Source organism: Lottia gigantea (assembly GCF_000327385.1).
Source record: "Lottia gigantea unplaced genomic scaffold LOTGIsca_115, whole genome shotgun sequence".
NCBI lineage: Eukaryota > Metazoa > Mollusca > Gastropoda > Lottiidae > Lottia > Lottia gigantea.
Window position 1 is genome coordinate 579,031 of NW_008707123.1, and position 15,479 is coordinate 594,509.

The window sequence follows — 15,479 nt, forward strand, 5'->3', positions numbered from 1 at the left end:
TTTATATTTATCCAATGAACCGTTAGAGCGGGATTAACAAAATTCATCATGGCCGACAAAGAACGACATCAGTTTTCTCTGCCGCTTTCAAGAGTGAAAACAATCATGAAATCGTCTCCAGATGTAACCATAATCAGTCAAGAAGCTCTACAGATGACGGGGAAAGCAACGGTATTTATATTTAAATGTTTCATATGAGATCTTTATTGAAATTGCCATTGTTTACATAATTTGTCAAACGAATTTTTTCAAGGGAGATAACTGGTCTGCGACTTATAGGCTCAGACCCCATTGAACTTAGTAATTTGTTAATGTATTTACTGATGGATTTCTTTCAATACTGAAGTATATCTATTGTAAGTAAAAGAGAATTTATTGGCCAATTTATTTACTGGTGGAATAGTTGATCTTCAAACATTTCTTTGTTATTTTTTTTTTTTAATGTTAGGAACTTTTTATCCAAGCCTTGGCTAAAGTATCATTAGAAAGAAATAAAGATTCAGAGATAACCTACAATGATTTAGCAGAAATTGTTAACAATGACGAAACTCTACAATTTTTACAAGGTACCTTCTTACTTAATACCATTTTCATCCAGAATACAGAGAGAGACTCTTCTGTTGTTCATAAGAATTCCTCCTAGTCTGAAGCAGACCATTCTTATTCATTTTGAAACACCTGAGAGTACTTCTCTTGGGAGGAGTCCCCTACTATACAACTTTTACTCTTGATTTTGCCATACTTTGGACAAGAATTTTCTTGCTTGTACAGATTTTTATTAATCAAATTTATTTATTTTTTTTTGAAGATATCATCCCTAAGAAGATAAAAGTGTCAGAATATTATGAAATTTTAAAAGAAGAAGAAGCAGAAGAGTCTTGATTAAAGTTTCTGAATGAAAAATTGTTCCTAAAAACTGATTCTTTGACTAAAACTGAACTCCAAGTACTAGCTTATGATATCGAGGAGAGATTTTGTCCAAGATTCCTCTAGCCCTTAGCATCTTTGAACTCAAGCGTTTTATTTTTTCTATATTATTTATCATTTGTATATATCCATTAATTTCATAATAAAATGTTGTCTCATTTCCATAGACTTGATTCTTTTCTATAGAATTCTTCCTATTCCAAAATATCAAAACACTGTCTATCCATTCCCATGTAATAAAGAACCAAACAAAAAGGGAAAACAAAAATGGGATGAATTTATTTACAGGATATTTATGATGATATCCAAAAATATTGGTTATCACAAGAAGCCATCCAGATCTCTTCTCACAAACAACAAAAAATTCAGAAATCTGACATGGACAGTCAGCCTTTATCTCTTATAAGGATTTTTTTCCATAACCCTTTAAAATCTCAGAAATCTCACATATAGTTTCACTTACTTTTCCTACATGCCTAACATTGTCCTGATGAGGATTTAGTATCTGAAACGTGTCAGCTTCAAAAAATGAGCTCTTGTCATCAAAATATTATGAATGATTGTAGGTTTTGATAAGATAAACAAAGCAAACGTTGCTATATTTTGTCAAGCAGTAAAATTTCTGTGATCTATCGCATGAGTTTACAATTATTATTAACAGGAATACAAGTTTATAGCTTAATATCACAGATTTCAGAGTAAATATCACATGATTCCCCTCTTCACTTGAGTTAAAATTCATTCTCTAGATCAGCCAATAGCCTCTGTTCTTCCAGATCATATGCTGGTACTTTACTGATTCTAAAATGCGTAAGAAAAAAATGAAGAATTAACTGTAGTCTGAAAATTATATTTTTGTGTTAAAAGGAGTTGCGTCCCTTTGACCATTCAACGACGTTATAACTGCAGACGTCTCCCTGTCAAAATATCGTAGCTCCAGTCACAAGATAAACAAGATTAAGGTATTATTTTCTAAAGTTTAAGCCCCCAGATCTATTGTAATGTGTTCTGAACTGTTCCCAATATCAGACGATACAGTGCTCAAACGTCTAGACTAAAGGTTCGATAGGGCCTATTACAAAACGATGTTTAGGCAAGGCTACCCTAAATTGCTAAAACTAATGGGCTTACGTACTAACCTTCTGCTATAATCTGGCTTTTCTCTTTCTTTTTCGTAAATTCCATAAGAACTTTCCCTTCTCCCATCTTTAGAGGTGATGTACCGGGGGGTTTCGAACTCTAAAACACAAATAAACATAACGTTTACCCTATGGTTTTAATTAGTAATGCCAAGCTTGACCCAGTGCCTCTACTGGATATATTACTTTGCCCTTCCCCCCTACGAATGATCAGAGGTTACTAATAGTAAGAGCCTTTGTCTTCGCGGCACCCACTACTAGCCTCTCGCCCCTACCTCATCTTTCCCCTGTATAATTACTAGATGACATATCGATTTCCTGTCTGGTGGAAAGACGTTCCGTTCTCTGATTAGAAAGAATTCCATCAATGTATCATAACCACTAATTTTCTTCTAAAGTCCTCCAACTGAATTGTAGTGTCAACTTCAAAACTATAGGCCTACTGATTGTTTAAGAAATGATTTGCTGTGATGATTAGATTAGATAGATATGTTATTGCTCACCTTTTACCACCGACTCTTGGTTCGGGTCCTGGAATGAAAAAACTAAAATAAATATCAAGAACTTTTTAGAATGAGTTTCGTATTGCATAAGAACTGCATTTCGTTTATGAGAATTTGTAAAAACTGCGAGAAATTCGGAAACTTACGTTATGTGTATTGACCTGTCTAAATTTAGAAGCATCAAATCCACCATGCTCCTCTTCAGACTCTTCCTGTAAATAACAAAAAGCAAGTAGTTCTTATATCGATCAGTGCTCAGTGGTGGAGCCAGGTTTACGTCCGAGAGGGGGCGGGGGGGGATATCTGAGATTGCCCTAATTTCCTAGTTATGAGATTTTTGCTCGAAAAACTTGCCTTCGGCGCTGCCTTTTGACTCCGCCACTGCCAGTGATTTCTGATATCTTCCTGTGAGTATAGTGAGGCAGTGGAATAGGGGATCTATACATGATGTAATTTCCAATATATAATTCAACAGATAATGAGTTTTTATCCAGAAATATTCTATTCGTGCCGATCCCTTAATGCCTATCAAACAGTATATGACTTGGAACTTTTAGGCGAGGCAATTAGTGGAGTTTCTCGGAAAAATTGGGCAAGGGGGTAGAGCAGGGGGTACAAAATTTTCCAGGTGGATTAACAGAAAATTCTTTCACTATGCAAATTGATAAAAAGAAATGGAAAGTTGGGTGAGAGGGTGTAGAAACGCCATTGGAGGCAATAGATATTTTGGGGGATTCTGAATTAAAAATCAGACATCGGGTTCGTCAACTCGGCATCACTTTTATAGAGTTCACAAAGCTAATATTGTTTGTTTGGTCTATGTAGGTTGTTATTATCATTATAAAAACTTCATTGTAATATTTATTTGATTAGGTCTAGAAATCCATTAGACAAAACATACTGTTAATATCGCTAGATAATTATCACCTTTCGTCCTGCCTTAATTATTTATTTAGTTTAATTAGAACACTGGACTAATCTAGACTATCTATAAGGGGTGAGAGCCGACACCGGGCGAGGGGCAGCCCCGTCGTTAGTGTGGGGACTGGCACCTTAAAATTGTCATAAACGAGCCTTTGATCCTTCAAGTTTTCTGAGTAGACTACAAAATCTGAGCCCCTGGCGACGGGGCTGGCAAGGGGTGAGGCTGTAACGTGAGTTGGGGCACCTCCCCTGGACTTTTTCAAAACATAATATGCTCTCCTATATTCTGTGACCCCTCTGTTAAGTCAATTTAATCTGTGTTAATGGAAGATTTAAAGATTTCTAATCAGTAGTTAATGGTATTTCACTCATTTATATATTGCTGGTTATTTAGTTTAATTTTGTATATTTTTATGGTCGTACTATCTAAATGAAGATGTAATACTCACCGAATCATCTTTCCAATCATCAGGGTTTCTATAAATAGTTTTCTGTCGGATCAACGCTTGCCGATCCACAGTATACTGTTCACGTGTATGTTTCTGCGCGTACGTTTCCGGATACGCATTTTCCGGACGACTAGTTGTACGTCCGTGAGATGTACGAGGTCTAGAGGAAACCGGTTCTTCGTTGTTTGTGTTAGATGAATTTGTTTTCGCTGCATGTGAAACTGTCTCTTTAATGAACTCGTCTAAATCGTCTTCGAAATCCGAGTCAGAACTCCAATCCGAATCTTTGGATTTTTTCGACTTTTTCGGAGATTTGTTTTCACTCGCGTTTGACTTCGTCTTGACAGGCGTCCCTGATCCTTTTTGGTGCACATTTCCTTTCCTCTTATCTGGTGACTTATTGTTTACGTTAGTAACCGTTCCATTTTCTTTCTCGGGCGATTTTGTGGTGGATTTCTGCGGCACCGGTTTAGGTTTACTGGTACCTGAACCCATATCCGAAACACTATCAGTAAGAATTACTGAGTTACTATATATCCTACCAAATTACTAGAAACTGTCAATCATGATCAAAGTGGTTGATTGTGCTGTACTATCATTCAGTCTATCACACGGCCAGATTATCTAAACACATTCAGTAACACTTGCAATTTTCCGGCGATACCAAAAACTTCTGTCTCGAAGTATGTCGTCATAATAGCCTAAAATCTATGACGTTTTACGCTTTCCCACCGTTATCTTTCTGCAAGTTTTAAATTTCAATGCCGTCTCTGTGGATTTAAGTTGCAGAAATGAAATTGTGATTCCATTCAAGACGAAAACAAAATGTCGACGATACGTTAGTGACCAAGACGATAGCAGACGACCAGAGTGTTTGAAGTGAGTAGTAGTTTGTATATAACTGTTTACCTGACTACGTCATTATCGCAATTAGTAGCGTTCTCTAAAACACGACTAAACATGACAAAATATCATATATATTGTTTACTTATTATGGAGTATATTTGACTATTTGGCATATTTGGTCGTAATAATAAGGCAATGTATATATCGGTAAATCTTATTATATTAGCTAATCGATTTTGTCAATGAATGGTTGAATCCATTTAGATCAGGTGGGATAGAGGTTTGAATTTTTACCCCAAATTTATATCTTGCGACGTAGGATTTATCAAATTTTGAATAACTTCCATAAATGTTTAAAAGCCCCTCAACCACTTTTGAAGAAATAATGGAAATATCCGAGAAGCACAGCAAATCCCCCCGAAAATGTTAGTCTTGACTCCCCTTAATTGGATGGGTCTATATTTCATAATTAAGCCCATAATATAATTGAATAAAATACACATAAATCCGCAGAATAAAAATGAAGAATATTCAAAAGGCAACAAGGGTGTGTTAAGTTCTCAATAAAGTTCAATAGAAATATAAAGAACCTGCCGGACATGTCTAGCAATTTTTAAATGGTGGCCGGGAATTATGTAAATGGCAACACAATGAATCCTTCCGTTTGATCCCAAAGCGTCATTTCCGGTAGTGTTTAATAAATTTTAGACTTTTATCTAAGTCTTATTCAATGTGCTTTTACTCCAAGACCCCCACGCCCTTTTCTTCTTTCTTTTGTTCATTTGTTTTCAAGTGAACTGGAATATTATATTAAAAATAGTACAATAAATTCTGATTCCACGTTTAATGCTTTAGAGACTAGGTTCAGTCTCGTCACAAACCAAGGTACGAATATCAAGGGTGTGGGAAAGATCTTTTTGAAGTGAGAAATTCTCTTTGAACGTTACACCCATGACTTGCTTTGTGACAAGTTCATGTGAGGTCGACTTTTATGCTCAATTTCTTTTACAACTGCCAGTATTACTTTGACTCGCCCCTTTTGTATTATATAAACATATAGAAATACTTATTAATGCGATAAACTGCGTATTAAACCTGTGGTTATATGTCAGAAACATACAATAGGTAACAAGTATAAGTAATCCGCTTATTGTCCGAGTATTTGTTATTTTGTATTGTATTATATTATGAATCATATTTCGTTTATTGACATATAACGCTGCCTAACCACGTATGATGATGCGCTTCAGTGAGTGCACATGTTCTTAGGCCTTGATTTGGGGAAATTAAGCCCCTTTTCCTAGACTAGCTGTCCTGATGAGGATTGTTTTTCTTGTGTAGCGTACGTTACAGAGGGTATTCGTTTTTAGATAATCTACTAAAATAATCCTTTTGATTTTGATTTTGATTTTAAAAGAAGCCTTTAGCAAACTCCTCAAATAAGCCATAACCATGATAAATTTTACGCGCCGTTTCTTACATATAAGAAAAATATCGAGTTATGTGTAGTCTGTAACCTTTTTAATTTACAAAGAATTATCTCCCCTAAATTCCTCCACCAGGTGGAGATACCACGTGTTCATTCTTTTCTTACGACATTTTATTTGGTGAGCACGCTTGATTTTCGATTAGAAAAACTTCAAATATTGTCGCTTGATAACGATGAAAATCAGCGATCTGAAACGTACGATGATAGATCACAACCCTAAGATACAAATCAAACGCCCGATTCCTTTTTGGACCGGATAGATCGTCACAATTTGTTGCAATATAAACACAAATGTGTCTTAGTTTTCCCAACCTCCAACCGTATAATTTCTGTCACGTCTTTACAGTTATTGGGCCCCGTAATGAACGCTTTGCAAGACTTTGTCAGTTTCATTAATTGTCGCATCGTTGCAGGGATTCTTGTAAATAGGATATAACACAAAATGGCCGGGGAAAGCGAGAGCTACATGATCGCAGGGCTAAATGTAAGATGATCCCACCCTAATTTGATTTGATCTCTCTGTTACAGGTTTATCTTTAAAAGGCTGAGTAGGCTATCCCTGATTCACCAAGATGGTCAAGGAAGATAAACAAACCTGGAAGTCTAAATACTTCATGAGACTTGTAGTAAGTATTACTTGAGGAGTTATGGCCCTTGAGCACCAATTGCTTATTAGCCATATTTTCTTAGTTATGCAAGAGTTATGGCCCTTGAGCCTTGATTGTTGTTTTTGTAATGTTTTCTTAGAAATACAGGAGTTACTAGCCTTGAGCATTGCTTGATGTTTTCTTAGTATATCAGGAGTTGTGGCTCTTGATTACTGTAATATAGTTCTGTGTTTCTGCTTTCAGCAATTATTTGATGAATATCCCAAGTGTTTCATCGTCAATGCTGACAATGTTGGTTCCAAACAGATGCAGAGCATCCGTATTGCTCTTAGAGGCAAGGGAGGTAAGTGATGGTGACAAGTTTGACCTAGCATGTTTCAATTGTTGTTTCTATGGTAAAATCTGTTTTTAACTTTACAAGATAAATTCTTTGCAGTATTTGAAGAAAAGACACATTTCAATAGGAAAAGGATTTCAAATTCTTTTTTTTTTTTTAGTTGTGTTGATGGGCAAGAACACCATGATGAGGAAAGCCATCAGAGGCCATCTTGAAAACAACTCCACCTTAGAAAAGTAGGTACAAGTTATGACTATAATGTTAAAGTTGCCTTGCAAGGACTTGTATATAAGGGACACAGACAACGTTCATGAATGCAGGGGTGTGTTCATGCTTGAGCTTTGAAAGCTTATTGCACCAATACTTCAATACAATACTAGCCACATTACAACGGTTGTCATAGATCAGACGAGAGTTGTCTCCAGGTGCCACCAATTCAAGAGAGGTTTGCTTCTAATTTCAGGATTCTTCCAAAGATTCGAGGTAATATTGGATTTGTCTTCACCAAGGATGATTTGGTTGAAGTAAGAGCAATCCTGTTGGAGAGCAAAGTAAGATTTGAATTTATCTTATTCACAGAATTATTTTGTATTAAATTTGGGTGAAACGTTGTGCTGCTTCCTGGCTTTCAGTCACTGAACAACTTGACGACTCAGGCGAGCAACTGGATGTCTTTGATATTTAAAGGGACACAACCCTGTCATGCTTTCTGTTTTTAACAAGCTCACGGACTCTCCCTATAATAAATTCATTTCTTTATTTTTAGGTAAAAGCTCCAGCCAAAGCAGGAGCCCTTGCTCCATTGGATGTCAAAGTTCCAGCTCAGCAAACAGCCCTGGGTCCAGAGAAGACCTCTTTCTTTCAAGCTTTACAAATTCCCACCAAAATTACCAAGGGTACCATTGAAATCTTGGTAGGTGCATTGTTATTTTGGCTTGTTTTGCATCAAATTGAAATAGGTTGATGACCAATGGAGTATTCTTAACTTCGAATCTTCATTAGGGGATAACAGCTGACATGAGGTTATTTTGAAGATTTGAACCCTTGGCACCTAATTACCTTGCAGACGACAATCCAAAGCACTGTTGTCTGCACTATTCCACAGTCTTAAAGTGTTGATACTAAGAAGTTGACAAACCGTGCAAAGAGTGTTGAACAGTGTTTTGAAAAAGGAATAGCCAGGTTTGGTAAGCTAGCAAGAGGTACAATACAACCATACTGGGAGTTGAAATATAGAAAATGTCTTATTTCAATTTCAGAATGAAGTGAACTTGATTAAGGAAGGAGAAAAGGTGGGAGCTTCTGAAGCCACGCTTCTGAACATGTTGAACATCTCACCCTTCTCATATGGTCTGGTGATTGAAAATGGTAAGTAATGTTTCTCATGAGATTTAATCATGTCTTTCAACCCCTTTTCCCCCCTGTCAAAAAGCGTCAGTTGGATCGGGCAATAAACCGAGGGCCTGTGTGCCACAGGCTGTGCACGTTAAAGATCTCAGGACAGTTGGAAATCAGAAATAGTAAGCTATCTTGGCAAAATTTCCCTCACTGCATGATTAATAAGTAAATGTATTCAATAAGAAATGTTTCTTCTGTTTACAGTGTACGATTCAGGAACTATCTTCAGCCCTAAGATTCTGGATATTACTGATAATTATTTGAAGGGAGTCTTCATGGAGGTAGGTCACAAAATTGTTTGAATTTCGCTTTGGAGTTCACGCACAATTCTTTACTGGAATTGATTTGCTTGTATGGATTTTTACATGGTGTCCAAACCTCACCCCAATTTGTCTTACCTCTTCGTTACCATGGTAACACAAGTATTCAGGATAGGATGTGATGTTTTATACCATTGTTATTATATTTCAGGGAGTAAGAAATATCGCCAGTATTTCATTGGTTGTAGGATATCCTACTGCTGCTTCAGTACCACACTCTATTGCTAATGGATTTAAAAATCTACTGGCTCTAGCTTGTGTTACTGAGATCTCTTTTACTGAGGCTGAAAAGGTGAGTAATTTAAAATTTTCTGGTTTGACATAGCTGTTTTTATATCCATGCATAGATCAAGAGATAGTTCCTTTGGATTAAAATTTTCTGGTTTATGCAGGTCCTGGGTCCACATCTGTTTGCCTGTCTTCGTGAAATTGGAACAGATGTTCGATGTACGTTAATTTTCAATTTCATTTCAATGCATTTATTATTTCAGACTAAGGAGTACTTGAAAGATCCTTCTAAGTTTGCTGTAGCAGCTGCCCCAGCTGCGGCTGCTGCTTCCAGTGCTGCCCCTGCCAAGGTAGAAGCGAAGAAAGAGGAATCAGAGGAGTCCGATGATGATATGGGATTCGGTCTGTTTGATTAAACAGTTGACCAACTTCGACAATCCACGATATTTACAAGCCAGAGATCTCGTGCTCTAGATGGCTGTAGATTCTATGAATAAAAAATTGTCTTGAGATTTGTCTATTAATTTTCACTGAGGATAAATGAAATGGGATTGAAAATGGCTTGAAAACGCCCTGTTTTCTATTGGCGCATATTTGGTACACCCCTTAACACTAGGGTGTTCCCTATTATTTTATGTGCATTTGTTCCTTATGCTATCCCTGTTCAGCTTCTTTTGCAAGTAAGATGGGTTGGTGGGTACCCTTAACCAGTGTCATATTTAAGGGTGGGTCATACCCCTCAGACCTGTGAAAGGTAAAATTTTGTGCAAACCAGCCTCTTTATCGTCCTGGTCCCAGCTATCTAAAATTCTTAGGCTTCTGGGGTCCTCTGGCAGCCACCCCGACCTTAAGGGGCTCGGAGACATCACTCATTTATGATGTGTGACCTGATTATATGAAATTAGGTTAGAAAAGTAAGTGTACAAATTCGCCATACATAGTTATATATGTTACACGTCTCTGTATTGATTCCTATCTATTATAATAACCACCTTTATCTATTGTACTACTAGCTATATTGACACAACTGTCGCAATATACTACTCAATGTAACACGTAACTAGCGTCCTTAGAAACCAATACTACTGAGTTTGGGCGACTCTGTGGTCTAACATAGACACTTTTACAGAGGCTAGGAGTTTTTGCCTCTGAGGAATGCTAGATTCTTCGGATCCCTACGAGGCAAAAACAACATGCTTTTTCTCGCTGCATACTGCACACTGTAGTCCGAAACTGTTGGCTATTAAACGATGGCTCTTGATAGTCTATCATGTTAAAACACTTTAACCGTTGCCAAGATGTGTGGCTTCTAAACAAGTTCCTCACCCCCACCTCCCAAAAGACCTACAGCATTCTGGGTTATTTAAAGTTTTTAAAATGAAACTTAAGGCAGTATTCATCACCAATCATAAGTGCATTGATATACTTAAGCCTAAACCACTCGCCACAACTCGCTACCCTTACCGTTATGGTAGATAAGACCCACTTGACAATGAACGAATGTAGGCTATACATGTCAACCCCCTGTCATGCATTGACGATATACACGTTAGCCTTATCTAGTTCTATCAAGATTGGACCGACTTTAAGGTAAATGACTCTTTAATTTTCTGATTTAAAAAGGAATACTTTGGCACCATTGGCAGATTGTGGCGTTTCTACAGGGCCCAGAGAGGTGAGGTTAGAGAGTGCCACACCCTACCCCCCAAACAATGTGTCTAGCCCGGCTTTAGCCCCCACAGTTGGAAATTGTAATGATTGAATTCTTAAATGACGGGTGCTGTGAGCCCCTTGACAATAATGTGGTCCTTACTCGCCCCCTCCCCTCTACTTTATGATGCATATAGTGTACGACACCCTTTAACTCTCTCCCAGGGCGTTATAAACTATAATAACATGCGGTATCGATCTTATCCACTGTTATCAATAAATAACGTAATAAATTATTCAATCTTACAAATCGATTTATCACCCTTGGTTTTATATCATAATAGTATAGATATTAGTAGATATACCTGGTGAATATTGTTCTAATCTCTCTTGGAATCAGTTAGGAGTCAGGTAAGGAGCAGAGAAACAGTAAGGTGCAGTGTGATCTGCCAGAATGAAGGATCAACAAGGGGTAGGGGTAGGGGTAGGGTGAGTCACAGTCAATGAGGAATTTTAAAAGTGGGGGTTGAGTCAGACCAGCTTTAGTTCTACCGGAAGTGGGTATTTGGCCACCGCCTCTCATTTTGTTTTATATGTATTCTGTTCGGATAGTCCGAGAGAGATCATTGTCCAGAGATGGCTCAGCTAGATGAGTTTGGGCAATTGGACTAAAATGGGCTCGAGATTTCGACCAAGGACCAGTTGACCCCAAAATAGGGGTGGGGGTTATATTGTCAGTTTAACTCGACTGTTATTGTTATTTCTGATTACGTCCAAAAATCCCTTTAATCCTATTTCAACCATTCGTGACATATAGTCTACTTTGTGACTCTTCTTATTTATTCAACGACTTCTATGGATCATTGTCTTATTGTTCTAGCAAGTATTCAGTCCTACTTCATTGTCGTGTTACCATTGTTGTTTCACTGTTTGTCGTTTTGCATTCTTTCACAATGGTCGTTATTCATGACTTGCCATATTCTTAATCATTTTATTGAATAATTTGTATCGATTTTCTTTTCAGAACAAAGGTGTAACGAGAATTTTATTCATAGTCCTAGTTAATCGGGAATATAATAAAGTGTAGTCGTGATTACCAAAGAAATAATATTATGTAGAAAACCATTGGCAGGATAGTTAGCAACCGATTCAAAATGGCGTCGTCGTTTCTTGGACCAGAGTCACCTAGACCATATTCTGTGATATCGGAAAGTTACGAGCCGTGGTTCGATATTCCGAGATTTTCCGGAGATGAGGACTTTAGTTTCGGAGAAATGTACGAAGAAAAGATGCGAGAATATCTGTACAAATATTTGGACATTGGAACGACGGACAAAGTGTGCTACGTCGGAGAGTTTCGAGATAGCATCGTGGACATTCTCCAAGACAAATTTTGTCTTCTGACTCCTGTCACCATGGTGATTCCTGCTCATTTTCATTACGCAAAGACTTCCGGCAATAGATATCTACCAATCAGAATTAAGAATGTGGGTGCCGAGGAGTACTTCCGGAAGTTGTCGGAGCAGCCCGACGATAAGCGGATTCTGTTTGATAAGATCATTTTAAAAGACACTGCGCATTATTTGGAAGAACCACAAGACGTTTATAGAAACATTATCAAGTGCTTGACAGAAAAGGGTCTGCTACTGATTATAGACCGTCCAACACCTTTGAATACTCTCCCCATCTCTCAACTGGCTCGTCAGCGTTTCGAGGACTATGAGGCACCGTACATGCGCATTCTGAAGGATCTCCAGGACAGCCATCTTGTAGCTGAGTGGGAAATTGAGACGGTGCCGATTGTCATTCAAAAGAAAAAATGGTACAAGCTGCTGAAAGGCAAATATCCTCCACGTTTCCAAGCCTTGAGTAACGGTGAGGTATTATCCAGCGTCCGTGAATTATCGGAGGGCGTAATGAAGTATCACGAACCCATCGTTCAATTTTCAGATCGTCTGCTGTTTATTACCGCCTGTTCGCCCAGAAACCCCCTCGTTTACCCTAACATACAAAGATATAGTAGAAATGATTATATGCCGTTCCCGGGACTACAGCGGAAATATGAACTTGAGGTGACGCCTGACCTAGAACAGTATGTCAGACCAAAAGAAACTAAAAAACCAGAGAACGAAATGAACAGACGTCGTTGAAGATTTCCAACAGCATTATCAGTAGGTAGTGTAGCAAACGTAGATGATCTTTAAAGGACCGATAACTCTGTGGAATAAACCTCTTACGTAGTGAAACTGCGTTGCAAAAGAGTCAAATGTGGTCTTTTGGACGTGGATTGTTTTCGTGGTGCTAGTGTAGTCTGTGAGGTTAGAAATGAAAGCAACGACTCCTTGTTTAGGCCATCGGACGTACAGAATATAAAGCAAAGAGCGCGACAGTGAGTGTTTGAATTGGGCCTTCCACTATTGATATCCGACAGTTTTATACGGAAGGCACTGAAGGCAAAATAATCCAACCGTTGTTGAAAGATGAAAAAGATGCTGTTGATATAGTTTAAGTTTTGTATCAATTTATCAAAGATCTTAACAATTAAACAGGTGTCTCATTACAATATGTATCGCTATTTTTAAAATATCAAGTTTTGATTGGATAATAGTTGAAATAGAGGATTTTCATTGGATGTTGCCATTTCGGCAGGTGCTCGTTTCATGTACATGTATTGAAATGTTCAATAGATAAATCTTATTAATTATCTTTAGATGTGGTTAATAGCCCTCGCTCGTCGTGAAAGACTCAAAGAATCCAAATAGTCCAATAAGTCTATTAAAAATGTGGCGACCTCTCATTGAAAAGATTTCTTTTCTTATGTCTACCTTATTGATTTAAGGACTTAACTTTGAGCAGATTCATGTCGGTTTTCGAATTCCTTAAAGGGCCGTCACCAGTTGTGTATGGTTGCGAATAAGAAGGAGTCAGAAGCTTCGAATTCAACACTCATGTAACTGAGTTGTGTGTTGCGTTCGGAACTTATGGTCGCATTCATTATTAATTTTGCAACCAAACGCAACTGGTTATCGCTATGGTGTAAAGGCACGTTAAGTCAGTCATTCAAACCGCAAATGTATTCCCAGTCCCCAGCCCATTCCCTTCATTTCCAAAATCATGCTTCATTCTGGAATGTCGTTCTTCAGTCATTTGCTTAATGTTCAGAGTCTCGGGCTACCTTTCCAAATAATGATAGGCCTAAAAAGCAAAACCCGGACATGGATTGGTTTTCATTGGATTTCTAAGGTTTTTGGAGTGTCAAACAGACGAAATCAACATCCATCCTACTTCCATTCCATTTCTAAACTATTACAAATTTCGTCTGTATGATTTTATGGACTAAAATTTAGATTTTCAATGAAAATAGAGAAAAAATAACGTTACAACCTCAAATCCATATTTAACGCGCGTAGAAACAAGGGGGAGGTAACTCTATTGCTACTACTTTCGTTTTTGAATCAAAACATAGCAAACGTCAAAAGCCATAAATGTAAAAGAACAGACAGTTTTCCAATAGAATTTCATGGGTTTCTGACATCCAATTCCTTCCAAATTACAGAAGAAATGCCGTGATGAAAGTGCCAGTCGATTACAGAGACCGACAAGTCGTCTTTCTACTAAACTCGAAGGTTAGTGAACATTTTCACTCCTCCATATTCCATGTCAACAAGCAAGATAAACTGAGCTTAAAAGGGATACGTTCGCCATTTGTTTGACCAATCATACCTTAGTCTCATAATGTTGAAAGCAATGGTCAAGGAGTCTACTGACCCATCTATTAAACTTAAAGGGCAGGTGGTGGTATCATCCCTGGCTGATTAGGAATGGGGTAAGGCTTAACAACACCTTGAGCAAAACGGGAAAGGGTGGGGGGTTAGTTGCCTGTTAAGAACTCAGTGACTAAAATAAAAATAAAGGCTAATTGATTCTCGAATTTTATTCTTTTTCTATAAGATTTACAATTTTCTTCCTTATTTTTTGTTGAATTTCAAATTAACAAAATACATTTCTGCACTATGGAATTATGGTTAACAGGGAAATTATTAAATCTATCCAGAAAAAATATACTTAACGACACAAAAATGGAGATCGAAATTCTTCCTCACTTAGCAAAATATTGAAGTTCTTTCTGTCTGCTATAGAATGCCATAAATGATGAAAAAAAAAAAAACTTTTGAAATATATGTTTAGTGAAATATTAAAAGGTTTAGAGGTTTTCAAGCATGAACAGAAAAACACTATAGCAGATATGTTCACAATGTCAAGCTATTATGAACTTTGTTTCATATCAAAGACAAAGTTCACGTAGCTTGACATTGTGAACATAAATATAGGACAGATATACAAAACACAAATAAACTTTTTAAGTAAAAATAAAATTTGAACAAAAAAAAATTAAGATACGTTACATTAACATAAATAACATCACATGCATAAATATTTTAAGGCTGTGTTTTTTTTTAACTGATTAACTTTGAATCAACTGCATTTCCGTATTTTTACAGATTTAATTTTCAAAATAGCTATACCAAACTTAACATTTTAACTATGTGGACTCTCTGAAACTGGGGATGTCAATTTTGATAACCTAAACACCAAACAGTTTTAGCTTTGTGGACTCACTGAGATAAGAAACCAGAACAATTAATAAACTAATTAAAACA

The 15,479-nt window shown here is 37.2% G+C and overlaps 4 protein-coding genes across 4 annotated transcripts; 3 read left to right on the forward strand and 1 right to left on the reverse strand.

Moving 5' to 3' along the window:
- Positions 1-48: 48 nt before the first annotated feature.
- Positions 49-1,087, forward strand: LOTGIDRAFT_237706 (hypothetical protein; the record flags this gene model as incomplete). Its single annotated transcript, XM_009047683.1, has 3 exons — positions 49-171; positions 449-566; positions 809-1,087. 3 exons carry the CDS (start codon positions 49-51, stop codon positions 880-882), a joined length of 315 nt encoding a protein of 104 aa, XP_009045931.1. The 3' UTR covers positions 883-1,087.
- Positions 1,088-1,186: 99 nt separating this feature from the next.
- LOTGIDRAFT_237707 (hypothetical protein) lies at positions 1,187-4,513 on the reverse strand. Its single transcript, XM_009047684.1, has 5 exons — positions 3,943-4,513; positions 2,716-2,781; positions 2,570-2,597; positions 2,067-2,166; positions 1,187-1,728 (listed from the first exon to the last, which is right to left on the reverse strand). The coding sequence occupies exons 1-5, from the start codon at positions 4,435-4,437 to the stop codon at positions 1,659-1,661; spliced, it is 759 nt and encodes a 252-aa protein (XP_009045932.1). The 5' UTR covers positions 4,438-4,513; the 3' UTR covers positions 1,187-1,658.
- A 1,889-nt stretch (positions 4,514-6,402) lies between these two features.
- LOTGIDRAFT_237709 (hypothetical protein) lies at positions 6,403-9,683 on the forward strand. Its single transcript, XM_009047685.1, has 10 exons — positions 6,403-6,472; positions 6,806-6,903; positions 7,129-7,228; positions 7,383-7,458; positions 7,686-7,773; positions 7,989-8,135; positions 8,482-8,590; positions 8,825-8,901; positions 9,092-9,232; positions 9,432-9,683. The coding sequence occupies exons 2-10, from the start codon at positions 6,850-6,852 to the stop codon at positions 9,582-9,584; spliced, it is 945 nt and encodes a 314-aa protein (XP_009045933.1). The 5' UTR covers positions 6,403-6,472; positions 6,806-6,849; the 3' UTR covers positions 9,585-9,683.
- A 2,289-nt stretch (positions 9,684-11,972) lies between these two features.
- LOTGIDRAFT_171491 (hypothetical protein) lies at positions 11,973-12,968 on the forward strand (the record flags this gene model as incomplete). Its single annotated transcript, XM_009047686.1, has 1 exon — positions 11,973-12,968. One exon carries the CDS (start codon positions 11,973-11,975, stop codon positions 12,966-12,968), a length of 996 nt encoding a protein of 331 aa, XP_009045934.1.
- Positions 12,969-15,479: the final 2,511 nt, after the last annotated feature.

Excerpts from the sequence above, each read along its gene's own strand:
- LOTGIDRAFT_237707 (XM_009047684.1), bottom strand. The coding sequence starts at position 4,437 with ATGGGTTCAGGTACCAGTAAACCTAAACCGGTGCCGCAGAAATCCACC. Across the intron at positions 2,782-3,942 it reads ATGATTGGAAAGATGATTCG|GAAGAGTCTGAAGAGGAGCA; the intron begins GTGAGTATTACA and ends TGTTATTTACAG. Across the intron at positions 2,167-2,569 it reads CCAAGAGTCGGTGGTAAAAG|AGTTCGAAACCCCCCGGTAC; the intron begins GTGAGCAATAAC and ends TTTGTGTTTTAG.
- LOTGIDRAFT_237709 (XM_009047685.1), top strand. The coding sequence starts at position 6,850 with ATGGTCAAGGAAGATAAACAAACCTGGAAGTCTAAATACTTCATGAGA. Across the intron at positions 6,904-7,128 it reads AATACTTCATGAGACTTGTA|CAATTATTTGATGAATATCC; the intron begins GTAAGTATTACT and ends TTCTGCTTTCAG. Across the intron at positions 8,902-9,091 it reads TGAAGGGAGTCTTCATGGAG|GGAGTAAGAAATATCGCCAG; the intron begins GTAGGTCACAAA and ends ATTATATTTCAG.